Source organism: Nyctibius grandis, chromosome 12 (assembly GCF_013368605.1).
Source record: "Nyctibius grandis isolate bNycGra1 chromosome 12, bNycGra1.pri, whole genome shotgun sequence".
In the NCBI taxonomy this organism is placed as follows: Eukaryota; Metazoa; Chordata; class Aves; order Nyctibiiformes; family Nyctibiidae; genus Nyctibius; species Nyctibius grandis.
In genome coordinates, this window is record NC_090669.1 from 3302583 (window position 1) to 3319557 (window position 16975).

At 52.0% G+C, this 16975-nt stretch overlaps 1 protein-coding gene across 3 annotated transcripts in view; it reads right to left on the reverse strand.

Moving 5' to 3' along the window:
- Positions 1-376: 376 nt before the first annotated feature.
- The window catches only part of GNAO1 (G protein subunit alpha o1), a 137835-nt gene continuing 121236 nt past the window's right edge, over positions 377-16975 (reverse strand). Inside the window, exons 7-9 of one of the 3 annotated variants that reach the window (XR_011049110.1) lie at positions 16122-16275; positions 11976-12215; positions 10032-10123 (exon numbers count right to left, since the gene is read on the reverse strand). Coding sequence is in view for 2 of the 3 variants with exons in the window: in XM_068411656.1 (XP_068267757.1) it covers positions 435-622; positions 2566-2719 (342 nt within the window). In the remaining variant the exon portion in view is untranslated. Of the gene's footprint in view, positions 623-2565; positions 2720-10031; positions 10124-11698; positions 12216-16121; positions 16276-16975 lie in introns of those variants that run through there. The other 2 variants (XM_068411656.1, XM_068411657.1) reach the window with 2 other exon arrangements.

Consider the following 16975-nt stretch of genomic DNA (forward strand, 5'->3'; position numbering starts at 1 on the left):
TGCGGGGGGGTGCGGGGAGCTGCTGGGGTGGGGGCCCGGGCAGAGCCCCCCCGCCCCCGGGGCTGCCCCCCAAGCCGTGACACCGGGGGACGGTGCTGGAGCCTGTCGGGGGAGCGGGGGCTGCCCGCAGCTCCGGCCGACGGACTGAACGGGTGGGTGTGGGTTTTTTTTTAATATATATATATACGTATATATATAATTTTTCCTTATGCCTTTTATTTACCAACTTGCATGATTATGATTACGATTTTTTTTCTCTCGTTCAATCTGGTTTTTTTTCCATTTTGTTTCACTTTTTTCTTCCCCGCGCGCGTGTGTGTGTCTGTGTGTGATTGTGTTGTTGTTTTTTTTTTAATTTTTAATTTTTTAATTTTTTTTTTGTTTCTTTCCTCTCCCCACCAAAGAAGTCGCTTTGGGCCAGGAGGCCGGGGGGGTCAGTACAAGCCGCAGCCCCGCAGGTTGTTGGCAATGATGATGTCGGTGACGGCGTCGAACACCACCTGGATGTTGTTCGTGTCCGTGGCGCACGTCATGTGGCAGTAAATCTCCTTGTTGGGGGAGCGGTTTTTGCTCTCGAATTGTGCTTGGATGTAGGCGGCCGCGTCCTCGTAGGTGTTGGGACCTGCGGGCAGAGGGAGGGGGGACAAAGCGGGGGGCATCAGGGCCACGGGCCACCACCCTTCCCCTGCACACCCTTGAAAAGTGCTTTATTTCTAAAAAAAACTGGCAAAACTGATTTATTTTCCATTTTTTCCCCCAATTCACCCCTCAGCAGGGTCCATCTCTCTCCTTTCCCCCCCCCACCCTTTTCCACCCCATGCTGCCCCATTTCCCCCACACCTCGGCACACCTGGGCTCTGTTGGCGGCTCCTCCCTCCCCAGGTGTTGCTGCTTTGCCCCCCCCCCACTCCCTTTTTCTCCCCGCCGGGGAAGGGCAGCAGCCCCAGTTGCCCCCAGCCCTGCTGTGCCTGAGGGATGCTCCTCCCGGTGTTGCTGCTGCCCCGGCATCACTGGTGAGTCCCTGCGGGGCACCCCGCAGTGCCAAGGGCGCGTGGGTGGGTGGAGAAAGGCCGGGGGGCCTGGTGGCCCCCCGGCCAGGTAGGCAGGGGGTGGGAGGGGTGGTGGGCACTCCAACATCACCCATGGTGCTGGCTGTGCCCCCTTAATGGGGCTGAGCCTCTCTGTGCCGTCGGGTTGGGCGGGGGTCTCACCCCGGGCTCTGGGATGGGTGAGGGGGATGCGGAGGGGCAGGAGCCCCTCGGGGATGCGCTGTTGCCCGCTTGCTCAGCAGACCAGGGGGGTTTGTAAGGTGGGCTGGAGAGGGGCCAGATGTTTGCGCCGAAAAATGTGTGTTGTTGCATTAAGGCGCTTACGGCAGCGAGTGGCTGCGCCTGGCCCCTCGTGGGAGGCCACAAAGCCTGATTTATGCCCCTGAAATCGCCTTTAGAAGAGTTGTTGTTATCGGGAGACTTATTTTCCTTCTCCAGCTTGCTGGTTCCCCTCCTTCCCAATGCGGGAGGTGGTCAAAGAAGAGGGGAGGTGGCCCAGTGCCACCGGGCTGTCCCTCTCCCCTGGGTAGCTGGGATGTGCTGTACAACTCCATGCAGGATAATTTGGGATGTCTCATGAGGTGGGTGGGAAAAAAAGTATTGCTGCTTTCATGATGGAGAAGCCTAAAAACCTCCAGTGGAAATGCTGGTGTGCATAAGCCACAGGGGAAGGGGTGCTGTCTTGATGGGGGACACCCTTGTCCCCAGGGTCCAGTGTCCAGGGTGGGTGTGCTCTGGGTGAAGCAATTCAGAGGCATTCAAGTATCCGTAGGAGATGCTGGAGCTTCTGAATCAGAACTGATTTTTTTCTTTTCCATAGAAAATTTGGAATGGACATCTATTCTGACCCCGCTTCCTTGGCTTTTGTTCTTTTCACCAAGCCACGTTGGTTTCACTTAAAAATGTGTGATTCTCTTGTGCTTTCACAGATTTCTGCTGTAAAGGGGCTCTTTCCTTTCCCGAGTGCACCCTGTGCGAAGGCACTCCTGGGAGGATGCAAATGGGATATGCAGCCTGGGGGACCATGTGTCTTGGCTCCTCTAGCAGGTGCTTCTCAGGAACCATCAGCAAACAGGATGGCTCAAGCGGTGGGCAGTTGGCTCTCACCAAGCCTTCTCCTTTCAACAGCTCCCTGTGGCCAGACTCATTAAAGCTCGTCTCCATTTGTCTTGACCATCATCTTGACCATCATCTTGACCATCATCTTGACCATCATCTTGACCATCATCTTGACCATCATCTTGACCATCATCTTGACCATCCCTCTGTCCCATTGGCTGGTTGTGCACCTTTGCCACAAGAACTGACTGCGCACAGGACACGACCCCACCCCAAGAGAATGGTGATAGAGCTGCACTGCAGCTCTTGAAGGTGGGCAGCGCTTTTACCCCTCAGTAAAGGCACCTTGTCCCCTCCATCCCCCTGCCCACCTCTGGGGTGAGACACAGCCCCCCAGCCCCACCAGCGCGGTAGTGGGCTTCACGCCAGGCTGTGCCGCGTCAGCCCTGGCATGTACCTGTGTATTCAGGGAAGCAGATGGTCAGAGGAGACTTCTTGATCTTCTCGGCAAATAGGTCTTTCTTGTTGAGGAAGAGAATGATGGAGGTATCGATGAAGAATTTGTTGTTACAGATGGAGTCGAAGAGCATGAGAGATTCGTGCATGCGGTTCTGCAACGGGGAGCATGGAGGGAGGAGGGGGAGAGAGAAAGGCAAAGAGAAAGAGAGTTAGAGGAGAGGAGAACACTTCTGAATTGAAATTATTAGAAAGCAAACAAACTCTCAAATAAGACAGTGGTAAATGTGAGATGGTTACAAAGGTGGAGGAAACAGGGTGTTGCTCTCCTCCCAGGCTGGAGGATGCAGCTGATCCTCTGCTGCCTCCCTGCAGAGCCTCTCTGCCTGCTGCTCCAGCAGGGCTGACACCTGAAGCTTAAAGGAAGAGCAGTAAAAAACCCCCTCATTTTCTTGTCACCTGCATAAACTGAGGAGGTGGGAAAGGGGCTGCAGCTCTCTGGTCTCACCTGCATCTCTTCAGGGGCTGGGCACCCCTGAGGCATCACTTGCAGAGCCTAAATAAAGGATGGACAGAGAGTGCCAGCCAGCAGCCGGGATACACTGGGCACAGGGACTGGGATGGAGGGAGTTTTGGCCACCTCTGGGTGGTCCTACGGACCTGCCTGGAAGGGTACTTGTGCCGAGGGATTGCCCAGAGGCTGGGGCAGGTCCTGTCCCAGCTGGGCCCTTGTGCCCCTGGAAAAGCCTGCAGCCCGTCTTTGAAAATGCTGTGGTGGTGGCTGGGGTGCTGCTGCATGGAGGAGACCGCTGTGAATGCCTCTGCCAGCCCACCTCGCAGCTCTGCTGGATGTGCTGGGATTGTGGGCTGCTCCGGGGAGGCTTCAAGCATGGAAGAGTTTTAGTAGGAGCATAAATAGAGGCAAATCTCTAAAAGCTGTATTTTTTTTTTTTAAATTAATTGTCCTTTCACGTGTGGACAAAAGCCATATAAAGCCATTTTCCCCCATGCTTCAGAACTTCTTATCAGAAAGGAGTGCAGAGCAGACAGAAGGACAGGAGGAGGTGAGGTTGTCCTGCACCCAGTCAGCTGTCGCAGGGCACCATCAAGCAGAGGACTCCGGCGCTTCACCGCGGGGTGTCCGCAGGCAGGCTCGTGCGCTCGCCGTTAGTGGGAGGGTGCCGCTGGATGGGACAGATACGGCTCTTGAGGAGCTCTCAAACTTCCTCCATCATTCACTTTCTCTTAAAATAAATAGAAAGCCATTCCCTGCTGCTCCACTGACAACTTCAGGAGACATTTTAGGCAGTCTGGCACCTTTCTCTTGCTGATACCCACCTAGTTGACGTGCAGAGATGTGCTCTGGGCAGCGAGGGTGCTCAGCAGCCTGTGGGAAAACCCTCCTGCAGCAAACACCCCCCAGAGCCCCTGCTTTTGGAGGCACAGCAAGGCAGGGGGGCTTTGGGCTTGCAGATTTGTGAGCACACACGTGTTTCCCGATGAAATGATGACCCAATTACACGTTTTGGAGTTTGCCATGAATGTTTTATTAGGGAGTCATTTTATTAGCTGCACTTCAGCTGTAGCTTTGCATGCAAAATTTAGCAGATGTCTGATTTCATCTTGAAAGGCTTTGAGATTACGCTGTCGGTTCCTGGACAAAGAGTAGCGAGGGATGCCAAGCAGCCGCTTTCTAAAGCTTTGGGACATCATTTGATCAGTACCTTTTAAAAAAAAAAAACAAACCAAACCCCTATCTTATTCATAGGGAAAACAGAAACCACCACAAAAGGACGTGGTTCTTCTTGACACGTTGCTGTTGCAGAAGTGCTGGGTCTTGAGATTTTCATGGAAATACCTGGGTGTTTTTTTTCCCTTGTTGTCCCATATATATTATTAAATAAAGGAACAATGGTGGTGGAGAAGCAGCTGAAACAAAGCATGTGCCCAGAGGGATGAAAATCCCAAGCACAAGGAAAATAACCCTGGTGACTTCTGAGCCCTGGACACCCGTGCAGGCATCCAGGAGGAAATGTTTAAAAATCCCCAGTACAATATACAAAGAAAAGTCCTTTCCCCTCTCGGCCATTAGTTTTTCTCAGAGCTGGCCCATAATTCTGCCCAATCCACAGGATGGGATGTAGGGGGATACGTGTCCGAGGGTGGATCTGAAGTTACATGACTAGAAACTGGTGAAGTCCATAGAAATAATGGTTAATTTTTCCTTGAGATTTATGGAAAACTTGCTCTTAGTTTCTTCACGTTCTTTGCTTCTATTTCATGCCACAAATAATGGAAGATCTTTGGTTTAAACATAAAAGAAAGTGGCCCAAGCGTTATGTTAAAGGGAGGGAGAGGTGCTCCAAGTACCGTGTCACTGCAAGGGGGAAAACGCACCGTTTCTTGAATCGAACCAAAAATGACTCTCTTTTGCCTCTGTACTCGCAAGGCTCATGTGAAGAGATGGAAAAGAGATGCAAAGCTTGCTCCTTGTAGTAGATTTGCAACCGAAGTATTGGTGGAAGCAATGGGGCAGCGGGGATGCTCTGCCCCTCCGACGCCTGCACTGAGCATCGCCCCCGATGGGCGCCGGGAGGGCGGCTGGGCGTGGACAGACGGACGCCAGCGCGGGGTCTGGTGGTGCTGCAGGGAAAGCCTGGATGGCCCGACACAGATACATGGGGGCAAGGGACTTCAGGAGGGGAAGAGTCACTTCAAGAAGCCAAGGAACAAACAGAACCCATGGCAAAGTTCTTCTACTTCAAAATAAAGGAGAAAAAGAAATTCCCCCCAAATAGTTACATAAAATTAAATACCTTTTGGCTGTATCCTTTTCAAATCCCTTATTTCCAGGCGAATGAGGCTGTGGCAGATGACTGACACCGTGGACATGTGTTGTACATGCATGTGCGTGGAGCAGACGTAGAGTAAATAAGAGGCTGGAGAAGCTGGGCGCGCTTAAGGGAGACACAATAAAACCCCTCTCGCACTAGAAAAGAGCTGGCGCTTTATTAACATTTTGTAACTAATAAATACATTACGGACAGCCAATAAATTATTACAATAACTAACGCTCTATTAAACCAATGGACAGTCACTCTTCGTACAAAATTACAGTTAATACAGCTTGGGCCATCAAACATGCAGGAGGAACGATTCAGCGGGAAACCAGCAAAAGGGAAGTCGTGGCGGCCTCCGGCGATCCTGCGGGAAGAGATGCGGTGGGGAGCCCAGAGGCAGGGTGATGGGCACTGTTCCTGTGTTGAGATGAAGGGGGGGGAAGGGAGGTGGGGAGGATAAGGCTGGGGCTGTTAAATTAGGGAGTGGGCTATTTAACGGGGTGATGGCTGGTGTTTAAACAACCCTATTTGCTTGCCCAGTGCCACTGGGTTGCTCCAGCCACTGGAAAAGCTGGTGGGACTCGGGCAATGCTGAAAATCGTGTTGTTACCTGCCATGATCTCCTCTCCCCGCCTGGAGTGGGGGTTTAGACCTGGAGCCGCTTGCCTGCACTACAGGAGGGTCAGGACTTGGTCTTGACGTTAATTTCCAAGACACTGGGTGGGTGAGGGGTCAGGGCAGCGAGCATCAGGCCAGCTCCCAGCCCTCTGCCTCCTCCCCAGGTCTCTCCTCCCCACACCTGCTGCACCCAGTGCCTGCGGAGAACTGAGCTGTCCTCTCTGGGAGATGCAGATGGTTTTGCCCTGTCTCCAGCCCGGCTCCCTCCCCTCTCCCTCTGCCAGCTGGGAGGCTTTGGTCCTCCTCCTCTCATTAACACATGGGTGTTTAAGGGTTGTCCTTGCTCGTGTTCGCTAGCTGGCCTTTGCAGCACAAAGAAAAGATCTCACAGGCTGCTGGTTCGGACGTGAGAGGTCCCTTTCCATAGCCACGCTCTCAGCGTAATGTCTTATATAGGTCACATCCCTATATCTGTCAGCATCAATTATCTCTTGTCACTGCAGGAGCTCAGAAAGGGTAACGCACACTCGAGTCTCGGGGCGCTTTGGGAGAGCGTTTGTCTGCTCCTTCCTCCAGGGAGGCAGAGGCAAGGCCGTGGCTTGCTCTTCTGTGCCACCCGGACCACGTCTCTGATTTCTTGTGCGTGCGTTGGGGATGCAGGCGTGTGATGGGTTTGGTTGGGTCGGGATGATGCCCAGTAGCACCATCTCTACTGGCCTTGACGCTTCTGGCGTCAGTGTTTTAGCCTCCTTGGAAATGGACATGGAGTTTTTGGTTGTAAGCCTGAAGGCAAACCTGTCCCGTGACAAAGACACAAACACACTAGTATGAAGCTTCTCTAATTGACAAACGGGGTCAGCCTTGTTCCCAGGAACTCTACAGCTCTCCCTGGCTCCAGGAGATTTTTTTGGCCACAAAATACTGAGACACATCACACGGGTTAACAGTGCAGGGCTGGTCCCTTTTACAGCATCAACTGCACAATCCCCCGGGGGCGACGGCTGCCGCCCCCAGCTGAACCCCGCGCCCTGCCGAGGGGCTGCCCGATGCTTTACGTGGCAGGGACTGGGCACACGGGGATGGTTTGGCAAAAGGACATCTTCTGTGTCCCATCCTGACCTCCTGGACATTGCATTGCCAGCCTGGGAACAAAGTCTGTTCCCTTGCAGGCAAGCGCTGGGCTCATGCCACAACAGATGACAACCACCAGCTACACTTTAATGCACACTACAGTACAGACTGCTCTCCTTAATACCTTTAGCGTCCTGTAAAACGAAGTCACACCCACCGAGGAGGCGCGGCAGCCTCCTCCTGAGGATGCTGTCCCCTCCATGGAGGGACAGGCTGGCCGGCCATCCAGGAGAGCCGGCTGAAGGCAAGAAGCTAATTCTCATACAAAAATCCTGAGAGAGATTTGGTTGGAAGTGTTTCTGGGAGGGCGGTAGTGGGCAGCTGATGTACCCCTTGCTACACCCGGCTGGGTCCCCGCGGAGGGCAGGGCCAGCAGACGGAGGGGCCAGATGGCCTCGGCGAGCGGTCCCGCTGCCCTGCCACACGTAAAAATGAGAGTGTGAACTCCATTTGCTAAAGAAAAAACTGGCCTGTGAAGCAGGGGGCTGTATTTTACCATGTGCTTATTGCTAGTGCTCTAACGAGCCCTGCCACTGCCTCCTCCCAAGGAGCACGTGCAACTCGCTGCTCCGCAGCCCAGCCCCGGAGCCTCCTCTGCAGGCTCACATCAAGGCTTTCCTTCTACAGCTTTCCCTATTTCATTGAAATTGTTTAAATAAAAGAGCTATTTGCTTTGTTCTGTGTCACGGCTCCCCACACCCACCCTCTCTCTGCTGACGCAGCAAGCGGAGGGCCCCCTCCGTTCTTTTTGCTGCTCTCTGAAGCTCATTGCGAGTTGCTAACGCTGCTTTCAACACCCTGCTGCTGCTGCTGGACCAGTGACCCGAGTCATTGACAGCCTCCCGCATCCCAAAAAGGGCATCTTTGGCAAATCCCCACATTAGCTTTGAAGGTTATACGCGGGTGTACACGTAGCTGTTTCAATTCTGTGCTTTTAAAACACATTCCCCGTGCCCTGGGATGATTTCTGATGCAGCTGTACCGGTTGCAACACCCCTGCTGCGTGGAGGCTGCAAATTAAAGACAAGTCAGGGCCTCTGTGGGTCTGGATGCGGAGGGGCTGTTAAGAAGAGGGCTTTTGAAAGCAGGAGATGCTTTTCAAGGCCTTCTGTCTAGATAACTGCTGGAGGGATTGCTGGGGTTTGGAAAAAGCACGGGGCAAAAGATCACCAGCAAAGGCTTGGGAGGAGGCAGGAAGGCAGCGGTGAGGAATGCTTTGGGAGGCGTTGTGGGGACAAAAATCTATGTATGGCCGTCAAGTGGGAGAACTTGTAGTGTTTAACACACGCTGTCCCCAGCCTTTGTCAGTGAGTCCTTGTGACGCTTGTGTGAGGGAGGGAAGGGCAGCGGCAGCAGCTAAAATGAAGCTTTAGATGTACAATATGCCAAAGAAAATGAAAGAAAAGGCTGTGTGTGTCAACGTCTCTTCCTCTGTTTCTCCCTGTGGAGCACCAAAATGCTGGGGAACCCACCAGAGCTGCGGAGGGGCTGGGGCAGGAGGGGGTCTGGACCTCCCAGCTGGCACGGCTGGGCACGGGTTACCTGAACGCAGCCTGGAGCGTGGCACAAGCGCACCAAGGTGGCACGGGGGGCTCGGCTGCACTCGGCAGAGTTTGGGGTTAAATTAGTTTAAATTGTCTTTACCAAAATATTCCTGCGTGCTTTATGCTGGGAACTCTTGAAGCCTTGGCTTGGTGCTGCCTTTGCTGGGAACAGCGTCTGGCACTGACTCGCTGGGACAAAATGTCACCCACAGCAAGGGGTGGGAACAGAAAATCTCCAAAATTCCAGTGCTGCTGCTCAAACTCTTCTGACAGAGCTCAGTGTAAGACCTGCCTCACTGCCAGCACCAGCCACCAGCACGCAGGTCTGGTGCCGCACTGAGTCGAGCAGATACATACGCTTTACGTACCAAACGTACCCAACAGTCAGCTCTTCAGCCCTTGTTGTGATGCTCAACGCACATCTGGATGCCAGGTGTTACTGGTGGGACTTGGCCGCCTGCACGGGACGAGCTCCAGGAGCATCCCTGTCCCTCTGCATCCCCCCAGCTAATTCCCTGCCCCTCCTGCGGCAGAAGCACCGTCCCGTTGCCATCGGCTGGTCCCTTCAAGGACCCAGAGAACGGGGCTTCCCCTTGGGAATCCTGCCCAGAGAGATGCTTCCCATTGGGAATCCTTTGGAAAACCTTCCCATTGACTCAGAAAATCCTAAACTAAACCAAATACAGTGACATGTGCAGGTGTTCAGTGTTCCTTTGGTTTAGGGTTGTACAGCAGAGTGTGCTGGCATTAAACAGGGTCAGGACCTGGGAAAACAAGGCGTGCGGGTGGGATGTGGCGTGAGGAGCAGGGAGGGGCTCCTGGCTCGCTGGCCGGCCAGCTCTCCGTGGGAGCTGACGCCGATGGAGGTATTTTAAGGCTGAGATGGTGAAGAGAAAGGTGGGTACTCGCTTGTGCCCAAGCAGGGGAGGCAGAGACCGGGCGTTATTGCTGTTAGTGCCCAGCACAGCAGCAGCGGGGCCTCGCTGTGCGATGCTAACTACAGTTCTATCGTTTAATGCTATTTGGGGGGTTACTGACACAGCGGCCAACCGTGCTGTGAGCTGGCTAGATGGGTGACAGCCACCCTGTTTCCCTCTGCAGGCCTCCCCGGGGTGCTCCCGTTCCTGGATGGGGTTTTGTCATGGATGTCCCACGAGCACTGTCCCGGCAGAGCACAGCCTCTGATGGGGACTCTCCTCCAGCCCCCGGGATGTCCTTCTCTTCCTGTCCTCCCTGCTTCCTCAACCTGCCTCATCACCCTTCTGCAACTGCTGTCCCAAACCACCCCCCCCGCAAACCTCCCCTGCTGGTCCTCTCCATCCCATGCCACCGTACCTGCTCCTTTCCCTGCCTCCTGCACACCGACGCTCGCTCGGCCCCTTGCCCTTAGGCTGGGCTGCTTGGGGCTGCTCGCACACCATCTCCCCTAGACAGGCACGGCGAGAAAAGAGAGATTGTCCCTCTCAGGCATGGCACTGGAGAAAACTCAGACCTCCCGAGAGCTGAAAGACAGCCCTAGCCCAGGCTCCCAAGAGAGGACAGCTGACCTTGTGGCTGCCTGGCCTGGAAAGACTCCCGTTTTCCAGGATCCTGGACTTTTAAGAGAGGCAGAGAAGAGGCAGAGATCAGCATCACCTACCTGCCCCCAGGAGCAGGCATGCCCCGAGTGGGAGCTCGGAGGTGGCTCTCTCACCCAGGCACCAAACAAGCTTTCGGGGTGGACTTCTAAGGGTCCCTCCATGCTCCCAGAGGGTCACCCCACCTCTCACTCCTCTCTGCCTTCGCCCCAATGGCACCCGCAGCTCTTAGTGATGGCAGGCAGACGGCCATGTGTACCCCAGCCCAGCCACGTTTACCCTTTCCACATCTCTCCCCCTGCCCTTCCTCCCTCCCTTCCCTCTCTTCCTTGCATTTTTCCTTCCTACTCTATCACTCGGCTCAAATCATCTCCCTGAGTCCTCCCTTGCCACTACCTGGCCAGTATAAACCATCCCTCTTGCTTTACATACTGGTAGAAATGCCCTGACTGGAGACACCAAACCTGGAGCTGTCTCTCTTGGATGCCCAGGCAGGAGATGACACAGGTCAGCTACCTGCTTCTGCTTGGCCAAGGAGGCTCAGGGTGCAAGGTCGGGCTTCTCAAGGGTACTTAGATGCCCGAGGTGTGATAAAGAGCCACAAGGCTCCTGCACACCTTGCTGCCACCCAAGCATGGTGACGTTTCCCAAAGCACCTCTCTGCATTTCAGGTTCTTGAAGGTCAAACTTCGCCTACAAGAAACCAGGGTTAAATATTATTTTTGGTGCACCCAACGTTTCAGAGCTGAAGGTTGGGAAGAGACACTGCCTGTTTGCAGGTGCGTTGGTTGTGCTGAGATCACTGAGGCTGGGAGGTGCTTTGGGGAAGGTGGCGGGGTACCCAGGGCTGGCATCCTCGCCAGGATGCCCCCGTGCATGGGGTCCCATCAGGACACCATCCCTGGGGCATCCTCGCTGCCCGCGCTCCAGGGCTCCAAGCCCAGCTGCCACCGCCCCACTCAGCCCAGCACCTCCGTGGCAATGCCTAAGAAACGGGTTACTGAAACCGCTAGACAAATTTTAACATTAATTTTGACAAACTTGAGGTAAAACTGTTACCGGTAACGAATGCTTTTAGACAAGGCTTAGTAGGTTTTGTTACTGTGTCTGTCTCAGACACCAGCAGAACTCGGTATGGCTGGTTTACTTGTTCAAAAAGCTGTCTGGAAAAAAGGAGAATATATAAATCCAAGCTGTGGCAGCTGCGTTCAACACCGACCCCTCCAGCTTCGGGGCAGGAACTGGAGCCGTAAGGCACCCTCAAAGTGATCATGTTGTACCTAGCGCTTCTCAAAGGAGTAGTGTTTTTTTTTTAAAAAAAGAAGATAAATAACCAGGAGAATTAAAAATATCCCTTCATTTCAAGGAAAAAAAGAAGGTTTTGGTTCCAAACTACACTGTTGCTGACCAGTATTTTAAGGCTTTGATTTTTTTTCTTTTTTTAAAACTGAAGTATTTTTGTCTTTTTGGCAGCTGAAATGCACTTTGTGGGAAATGCGTTAGCTCCCTCTACAGCGCTGTGAATTGGAACGGAGGAGTAGGATGAGGCAGCGAGGGAAGGAGCCAAAAATAAACCAAAATAAAATAAAATGTGGCTGGGGCAAGCAGAACTTGCTGCAGAGTTTTCTGGGGCAGGAGGAGGGGTTTATGTATTTCTTCCTCCTCATCTTCTGAGGAAGAAAGAAAAGAAAGAGAGAGGACCTGTCCGGAGGATGCTCCCGGCCGGGCGAGGAGAGGAGGGGAGGCAAGGGCTTTAGTAGAGTCCGCATCCCCGCAGGTTGTTGGCGATGATGACATCCGTGACGGCGTCGAAGACGAACTGGATGTTGTTGGTGTCGGTGGCGCAGGTGATGTGCGTGTAGATCTCCTTGTTGGGGGACTTGTTCTTGCTCTCGTACTGAGCCTGGATGTAAGCCACCGCCTCCGTGAAAGAGCTGGGGCCTGTAAGAGAGCCGGGACGAAAGGAAAAAGAGTGGGTTAAAGCAACTCTGTAACCCTAAATCTGGAGGGCGCCTGCAAGCACCCTGTTGTAGGGACATGGGGAGCTCGTACGGGGCTGCTGCAACCCAGCTGCCCCATCTCCATCTCGGGGACGGGCACTATCACCAGCCAGCACTGCTGCAAGGGAGGAGATGCTCTCCGACTGTCAGCTCAGCTGTATTTTTATTCTGAGTTGCTGTTTATAGCCTATAGAGGTGGAATGGATGAGGGAAGAAATTCCACATCACGGTGACAAAAAAAAAAAAAAGAGAAAAAAACCTGCCAGGAATGCGGTAAGTGCTTGACCTGGTGCAAAGGCATAGCTTTTTTTCTTTTTTTTTTTAGATTTTTGATTAAAGTTTCAGCTTTTGATGGAAAAGAGGAGCTAAAATGTCCACGAATTGAGGGCAGTGTTGGTAACTGTGCCCTCCTTTCCCTGGATCACTAAGAGGAAAGGACATGGAAAGATCTGGCCTCTGTTACAGAGCAAAGTGGGGGTTTTCTCAAATAAAATACAAAAAAAGCTAATACAAACTGCCCCTCTCTTTGAGAAATCTGGATCACAGCACCCTCTGCTAGAGCTGTGGCTACACCCACGCCACGAGGAGTTTCTTGATTTGATGTATAGAGATGTCTGTGCCAAACCTTATTAACCCTCGGGTTTTGTATTAAAAAGCTTCAGAGCAGGCACGTGAAAAAGCAGATCCCTTCTCGTGTGGCCATCGCTCACACACCTGGGTGTGAGGGACCCAGCTCCTCCGGCTGGCCCGGCGTGCAGCCCTCTATCAGCGCTGGGCACTGCCCACTGCCAGCGTCCCCCAAGCCCTGGTTACCCACAGGGGTAGCACCACTAATGCTCTCGCATCCCTCTCCCTCCATGATGCTTTAGTGATGGGAAATATTGTTATCTGCCAGAAAGAAACTTCCTCGGCCTTGAGATTTGCTGTGGTTGAAGGCAGCTGATCTGGGAAATCACTTGTGCTTACACGGACGTGCATTGCTAGCTGAAGACACAAGCTCATGAAGACCATGAGACTCAAGAATAAAGAGAAGCAAAATGTTTTCTGGGAGCAGGTTCTTGCATGAAGACCTGTGTAAAGAATCTGGGAGCAGTTCCATGTGCTGTGCACAACCGGGAGGGTATTTTATGAACACTAAGTTGGTTGTTCAATGGCATGAGGATTTAGATGCTGGATTCCTCCTGGGAGAGCAGGGAATCACTGATGCCCGCTTGGTTTAAAACACGCCCGGGATTCTGCTGTTGCTTTGCTAAGTATTGAGGATTAGTTAAAAGCATGAGTGAATTAAGGGGATGGAAACAGCGCTCCAGCACACAGCAAGCAAATGTGGATGCAGTCTTCTAGTAATTCTCTGTCAGCAGAACTAATGGACATCAGAAACATCATTTCATTAAAAGCATTTTGTGGAACTGACTTGTGACGCTGAAAGCCCGCTTGTTTGATTTATAGGCTTTCATCAAATAATTCTTTTTAACTCCCAGGCAACTTTCTAATAATGCTGCTTTTTCACAAGGCCACGAGGGCTTCACCCTCTGAGCCGTGGTCAGCAAAGCAGGGGTGAGCAAGCTTAAGTGTCTGCTGGGGTCTAAAGTCTGGGCTTAACGTTAGCACGAGCTAACTTCCACCTTTTAACGGCACTGCTGAATGCCTTGGGGTGAGATATTTTCACCTCTGAGTCAGATCCCTGTTGGATCAGTGGAAAGACTTCAGCCTTCAGACTTCCAGCCCTCTCTGACGGCACGAGAGAGAAGGGGTCTGTGGAGAGTCCCTGGCATTGTGATAACTCCCAGCTTCCAGAACAGCACCTCTAAGGAATTCAGAGCATCTTTGGGATCCTCTGAGATTTGGGGAGGACTGGTTTGGTTCACTTGGGGCTGAAGTGCTCCAGTAACAAGCTATATGTGTTTTCCTCTGCATAGCAGGCTGAGAGCTCAGCTATGTGTGTACGAGGGTCTGCCTCCCCCACTGAACTCCTCCCTTGGGCTGGGATAGTTGGGAGGGAAGAGGTGTATCTAAAACGACATTCCTTCTTGTCCTAGTCTCTCTGCCATCAGGGATATGTAAGAATAGTATTTCTGAGTGGGGTTACTGGGGGACTTCAGTGAAGATCCACAAAACCACGTCCACAAAATGCGGTCAGGAAGGAGTGAAAGGCCCAGGTTTGCTTCATGGAGAAAAAGAAAAAAAGAAGAGGGCATGATAAAAATACTCTGGTATACAGAAGCGCTTCTATAAAGAGGATGGTGACGAGCTGCTCTACAAGCCATCCAAAAGATGGCAAGCAGCGATCTAATTTGCAATGAGAAAAATTTGGGGTTGGCATTATTGTGAGCTTTCAACTGTACAGACTGTGAAACTTCCCTTATTAGATCTGTATAGAGAAACATGTCAAGAATATGTTGGTCCTGTCTGGACCAAGCAGATGAGTAGATGGCTAACAGGTATTGGTAGTGACAAACACCCAAACCTTCCCCAGAGAAGAAGCCTGCAGATGTTCCTCTGAAGTCAGATGGAGTCGTTCAGCTCCATGGTCATAGACCACTTGGCCCAAAGCAGCAATGATGGATTGCTTTTGCCTATTCACAGTGAAAAATCAAGTGCTTGGAGATAGGAAGCTCTGGTTAATAATTTGTTGGCCTGCCCAGAAATGTGACACTCTTGGTACTCCTGGTTCACAACTATGTTTCCTGACAAAGAGATCTGCTTCTCTGCCTGTCGGCTTGATTCATCTGGATGTCTCCTGTGAGCTTAAATGATTCATGATGATAAAAGTTTATTTTTATGCTGTCTCGGAATGGTAATGAGGGTTTGTGGACTCTGGCGAGATGCAGAGGGAAGCGGCGGGGTGCAGCTGCAGCCTTCGCATGGGTGATGTATTCTCATCATTAGCAGGGCAGACGCCAGGCAGCCAGCAGAAGCGAGGGCTTCTCAGACGCTGCCCTGTTGCAGAGCCTCTGCTCTGATCCCTTGGTACCACTGAGGGTTCCTTCTCCCCAGCCCAGCTCAGGGCATGGCTTGCTGTGGCTCTTCTCCGTCTGCACTATGGGTCAAGGAGTGTGGGTGGCCAGTGCACGAGAAAATCAAGCGCCTTGTTTTCTGTCTGCATTTAACTGGAAGCATTTCCATGCCCAGATGCTTGATGTCAGCGAGTGTGAGAGTGAAGCTGGGGACATCCTAAACTAACATGATAAAAATTTACAGCTTGAGCTGAAGCAGCCAAGCTGTGGGCCCTGCTGTCTGCGTGCTGGAGGGCTGGCCCTGCAGCCCCTTGGTGCGGGGCAGTGGTCAGGGACCGCAGAGGGGTCCTCGTTGTGGTCAGCAAGGACCGCAGGGGAACGTGGTGGGTTGTGAGACAGCAAAGCCGGACTCCAGCTGAGGACAGCCTAACAGACCCCATGCGTTGGTCTCCCAGAGACCAATCACCCATCTCTGATGGTTAAGCTCACTGCGCGTTTCTGAGACCTGCGAATAGGGTTCGTGTTCCTGAGCAACGCTGGGATCCAGGGCATGGGTTTAGGCAGTGTGCTGCCAGCCCCACACCTGCGCGTGTTGGCTCGGCGTCAAAACCGCTCGTGGGACAGAGACCAAACGCCCTGATCAGCTGTGGTGGCCCTTTGCCGGCAAAGAACTTGCGTTTAAGTCATCCTCAGGCTCTAAGTGGACCCCTAACCATGATGGGAGTGATCCTATGGCATTTATTGAAATAAAACTCGCAGGGGAGCGAATGGGGGCTCTAGCAATGCGTCTTTAGTCTTCTTGCCTGCGATACAGGACAGTATCAGCCTGGATGGGAAACATTCTGTGATTCCTTTGCTATGCCTTCCTGTACAGCCAGCTTTCTCATTACCTGTGTACTCAGGAAAGCAGATAGTCAGTGGAGATTTCTTAATTTTCTCCTCAAATATGTCCTTCTTGTTTAGAAAGAGGATGATGGATGTATCCGTGAACCATTTGTTGTTGCAGATGCTGTCAAAAAGCTTCAGTGATTCGTGCATGCGGTTCTGCAACAGAAAGGAGAGATCACATCAGGCCAAAGACAGAGACTCGGGGACGTGCAACATGTAGGGAAATCTAAAACAACTAAATTAAGGAGGAAAACAAAAAAAAGAAAAGCTACAATATACATAATAAATTTATGTATACATACAGCAGAACGGATACACACACAGATGCAACCCCTATAACATCTGACATACAGTTAGTGACTTAAGGGCATTTAACTCTACGGAGCTGTTTTGATTTTGCATAGCGTATAATTTACAGGATCCCAGCTCACAGAAATCATCATGCACCATGCATGGACGGGGGGTTACTTTTGCCCTTCGATCAGATTGATGTGTCGGTGTAGCTCATGCAGATTTTTCTAAAATGTTTTCATTAATTTTTAATTTTTTTTTTAAAAACTTTTTCGTGTGTGTGTGGCACACAATTGCTTGGATACATTAACCAAGGACTGGTGGATCCTTGAATTAATCTAGAGTTGGAAGCAGACATCAAGGTGACATAAGTTTGGAAATGACCTTGCCGTGACCTTTGTTATTTTGTTTAGTAGAGGTGCCTGTTGTTGGGCTTTTTATTTATTTAATTTTATTTTTTAGTTCTCTTGGAAGATGGCTCGACAGAGAGGGATGTCTGGCAGAGAGGGGAAAAAAGTGAAAAAGGAAGAGGAAATAGTAGAAAAAGGAAAAACGAAGGGCATCT